Source organism: Ruditapes philippinarum, unplaced genomic scaffold (assembly GCF_026571515.1).
Source record: "Ruditapes philippinarum isolate M1 unplaced genomic scaffold, ASM2657151v2 ctg3793_1_1_1_1, whole genome shotgun sequence".
Classification (NCBI taxonomy): Eukaryota; Metazoa; Mollusca; class Bivalvia; order Venerida; family Veneridae; genus Ruditapes; species Ruditapes philippinarum.
In genome coordinates, this window is record NW_026863577.1 from 106554 (window position 1) to 111544 (window position 4991).

The 4991-nt window shown below is 34.6% G+C and overlaps 1 protein-coding gene across 1 annotated transcript; it reads left to right on the top strand.

Moving 5' to 3' along the window:
• Window positions 1-350: 350 nt before the first annotated feature.
• On the top strand, window positions 351-4022 carry LOC132722563 (uncharacterized). The gene is made up of 2 exons (XM_060707083.1): window positions 351-1221; window positions 1934-4022. The coding sequence occupies exon 2, from the start codon at window positions 1935-1937 to the stop codon at window positions 3900-3902; it is 1968 nt and encodes a 655-aa protein (XP_060563066.1). The 5' UTR covers window positions 351-1221; window position 1934; the 3' UTR covers window positions 3903-4022.
• Window positions 4023-4991: the final 969 nt, after the last annotated feature.

Below are 4991 nucleotides of genomic sequence, written 5' to 3' on the forward strand. Positions count from 1 at the left end.
ACTATATGCATATAGGGAAAATCAATGACCCCCTGGGGTGGGGCCAATTTTGACCCCAGGGCTTTTATTTGAACAAATTTGGTAGACACTCACTAGAAGATGTTTCATGCCAAATATCTAAGCTCTAGCTCTTTGGGTTCTTTAAAAGAAGATTTTTTAAGTTTTTTCTTTCGGTTGCCATGGCAACCAGAGTTCTGCATGGAATTAAATTCTTTGAACAATTTTTAAAGGTGACCACCAAAGGAACATTCCTGTGAAGTTTGGATGAAATTGGCTTAGTGGTTTATGAGGAGATGTCATTTAAAGCAAAAGTTTACGGACGAAAGACGACGGACGGACGGATGCCGGACGAAAAACGATCACAAAAGCTCACCCTGTCACTTTGTGACAGGTGAGCTTAAAAGGCAAGGCAGAGTTATGGTTCTTCAGCAATGCACTTCTACCCAATGAGACCTATCTTCCTACAAAGTTTCATGTTGATATCTCTTATAATTTAAGAGTAATGTCCCGGTCAAAGTTCAAAGTGTCAAAATGAACAAAGGGCAATGACTCCAAAATTAGGCAAGACAGAGTTATGGTTCTTTAACAATGCACTTCTACTCAATGAGATCTATCTACCTACAAAGTTTCATGTTGATATCTCTCATACTTTTAGAGTTATGTCCCGGACAAAGTTTGAGTGTAAAAATAAACAAAGGGCAATTATTCAAAAATTAGGCATGGCAGAGTTATGGTTCTTGTGCACTGCAAACCTACTCAATGAGATCTATCTACCTACAGGGTTTCATGTTGATACCTCTTATAGTTTAAGAGTTATGTCCTGGACAATGTTCAAAGTGTAAAAATAAACAAAGGGCAATAATTCAAAATTTAGGCAAGGCAGAGTTACGGTTCTTGTGCACTGCACACCTACTCAATGAGATCTATCTACCTACAAAGTTTCATGTTGATACCTCTTATACTTTTAGAGTTATGTCCTGGACAAAGTTCAAAGTGTAAAAATAAACAAACTTATCAAAGGGAGATAAAAAATGTCAGATATAAACTAACTGCACAACAGAGTTATCTTCATAAGAGGAAGTTAAAAATAAATCCAGAGAAACCCAATTAGTAGCAACTGGGAAATTCCTGAAAAAAGTGGGGTTTTTTTGTTTTGCTTTTTAAATATTGAAAATCTAGTGACTTCATGATCTTTAATCTTCTGCAGATATAAACAAACAGGTAATAATTTAATGATTATTGTATACTACTGACAAGTTTCATTAAAATTTATTTCAAAAAGAGGTAAAAGTTTTGTATTTGATTAAAGATTATATGCTATGCTCAATTTTGAATTTGCGACCATATTTTGACTGCATCTACAAGAAACAATACCAACGGAAGGATAATAATCAGCACTCAAAACTGTACAAAAGTGTAAAATGTTGAATTGAAAAGGACAATAGTACCTGTATAATTACCTCAGAAAACTCAAAACAGTTTCAGGCTGCGCTGTCTGGCTATAACAAGGCAGTCTGAAGGACAGCTAAATCCCCTTCTGCAGTGAACATGAATGTGTACTTCTTGACCTTTTACCAACCATGACCTTAATGTTGTGTCATGCATATCATAAGCACAGTCCCACAATGGTGATTATTTGTGCCAAGTTATTTAAAATCTTCCATATAGTCAAATTTAAGATTATGGAGAACATATGAACTTGACCTTGGGTGTAGCAAGCTGGATGTTGAGCTCTGCAGATTGTGTCATGGTGGGGATCATTTGTGCCAAGCACTTTTAAAATCTTTGAAGGAAAATTTATACATTTAACAATAAAAAAAAATCTGATTGTGGTGATCTTAAATGGAAAATCAGCAAAGAAGTAAAGAAATTACATATTTCAGAAACTTAATAATATTTTAAAACATTAATGACATTAATATAATATTTTCAGAATGTATCAAGTACCAGATTACAACCAGACTGTGTCAATGAAGCTATCAGAGGTTCTGGCTGATATAGGTGTTGATGAGAGAATAGTGATGAAGAGGAGAAGAACATGGCTTCTGATGGAATCAATACAAAATATAACTCTCCAACAACTTAATAGAAATGATTCAGCATACATTTTTGGGAGTCAATCAGAAGGTACAACTACAATAGATTTGCAATCAGACCTAGATCATATATATTGCAATAAAGACCTCCCTATAATCCAAGACTGGAGTGACTGGATACCTGGTGTAAATAATCTGTTGATGATTCAAGATAATTCTATATCTCCTGGATATTGTTTACTTCAACGTCTGAGATCTGATGCTCCTCTTCCTGAAGATGGTGAATCTAATCAATACTTATTCAAAGACAGAACAGGAAAATTACTTTTAAAGAATTTTATAGTATCTTTACTCAATATAAACCTTGAAATACATGGGCCAGCAGGTTTTCAACAAGGACAACAAGGCTTGAGTGATATAGATTTTGTGTATGCTCTACATTGTACAACATGGCCACAACAAGCTAGACAATGGTTGGATCAGCAAGGTGAAGGTCAATGGCCATCTGCTGAAATGAAACAATATTGCAGCAGAACTGGATGCTTTGTTGTTGGTGTTGGATGTAGAGGCAGTGAACATGAGCAAGTTGAATGGAGAATATCAACATCTTTAGCAGAAAGGTGTTTAATGTTCAACCTGAATATTATACAGATTCGCTGTTATGTCTTGATGAAAATTATTTCAAAAACATTTATAAATCCACTGTTTAAAGATGTTATTACAAGTTTTATGTGTAAAACTGTACTCTTCCATTGTATTTCCAATACACATAATAACATCTGGAGAGAAAATAACTTACTTTCTTGTCTATCACTGTGTTTATATCTCCTGTACAACAATATCATTTATGAAAATTGTCCACATTTTATCATAACTGGGAACAATTTAATGAGGGGGAAAATTTCACCTGCAGTCAAACCATACATCCTGGAAATATTAAGCAATATCATCAACAGTGCAGGAGTGGCAATTCTTGGGATTAAATGTGATGATCTTGGTTCCAGGCTTCAACACAAGTTTTATAATTTATGTACAATCAAGACAAGTGACATTATTTCAGAATCACTGTTATTTAGTCTAGCTGTACATATATATATGACACTGAAAAAAATTAATCATCATCTTAAGGACAGTACATGTAGTCCTAATGAAGCTGTAGAAATATTAAAGAACTATGTATCGAAGACAATCAACTGTCAATATGAAGGATTAGATAAGACAGCCAGTCATCTTCTGTTACCATGGTATTGTACAACACTTGGATCTGTCCTGGCTTCACTAAACATCTATCATTACAACACTGTATCAGCAGATGCCCTCAAACTCATCTCACTTGGTCTGAATACAGATGTTGCATCAAGTAAACTGAAACTAGCTTCAATTCTATATTGTGTACAAGAAATACAAAAAGCTGACACAGTACTCAGTGAGATTGAAAGAAGATATGATCTACAAATTGTTGAGCCTGTCTGTAGTTGTTATCAATTTGAGAGGGAACTATCTAGACAAGGATTCTTTGATTTATGTGACAATCATAATGAAGAAGACTTACAGTATATAACAGCATCATGTGTTAGATATCTGCAATGTGAAATTCACTGTGTACCAACTGAACTCAGATATGAAATGTTTAGATCTACACAAGAGGACAGAATGTTTCGTACAGAAGAAGACAACAATTGGATGGATTGTGCTGTGGTGGATTCCCTCCCTTACCTCTACTTTCTACAGTACAAAGTTCACAGCCATTTAGGAAGACATGACCAGAAACAAGCTGTTCTCTTCAAACTTATCAGAACCATAAAAGAGGAGCCAAACCTTGGACATCGGGAAACAGCTCTAAATCTTCTAGGAAAATGCATCTAAATCTTCTAGGAAAATGCATGGAACAGGAAGGTAGAGCTGGAGATGCTTTACAGTGTTATTGGAAGTCACTTAATATAAGGGGGAGAAATAATGCTGCAAAGATTCATATCACCACACTCTTGTCTGTACTTATAAATGCAAGATAAAACTTTCTACAGGTAAAAAAGTTAAGCCATTTGGGGAAGACATGACCCCCAAACAAGCTGGGTTTTTTCAAACTTTTCCCGAACCCCCCAAAAAAAAAAAGGAACCCAAAACCTTTTTGGGCATCGGGGAACAGCCTTTTTAAATCATTTAGGAAAATGATCAAATCTTTTTAGGAAAAAGCAAAGGAAAAAAGGAAGGTAGACTGGAGATGCTTTAAGTGTTATTGGAAATCACTTAATATTTAAAGGGGGAGAAATAAACGCTGCAAAGATTTTAAAAATCACCCACCTCTTTTTCTGTTACTTATAAATGCCCAAAATAAAAGGTTTTGCAAAAAATGTGGGGGAAAGGGCTTTAAAGGGAAGGGCAGTGGGAAAAAAATGAGTGGTAGCTACAAGCTAGATTATGACAGCAACATTCGCGCTCAACATCATCTTACATTTTTTCATATAGCAAATTTCTTGTCATATGAAACACTTTTTGATACATATGTGTATGTACTGTATGTCATCCCTAATTCCATATGTGAAAGAGATGAAGCAAACTGTCATATAGTCTGGTTTTCATGTCTGATTGTTGATATTTCATAGTCTGGTTTTCATGTCTGATTATTGATATTTCATAGTCTGGTTTTCATGTCTGATTGTTGATATTTCATAGTCTGGTTTTCATATCTGATTATTGATATTTCATAGTCTGGTTTTCATGTCTGATTATTGATATTTCATAGTCTGGTTTTCATGTCTGATTGTTGATATTTCATAGTCTGGTTTTCATATCTGATTATTGATATTTCATAGTCTGGTTTTCATGTCTGATTGTTGATATTTCATAGTCTGGTTTTCATGTCTGATTGTTGATATTTCATAGTCTGGTTTTCATGTCTGATTGTTGATATTTCATAGTCTGGTTTTCATGTCTGATTGTTGATATTTCATAGTC

Excerpts from the sequence above, each read along its gene's own strand:
- LOC132722563 (XM_060707083.1), top strand. The coding sequence starts at position 1,935 with ATGTATCAAGTACCAGATTACAACCAGACTGTGTCAATGAAGCTATCA.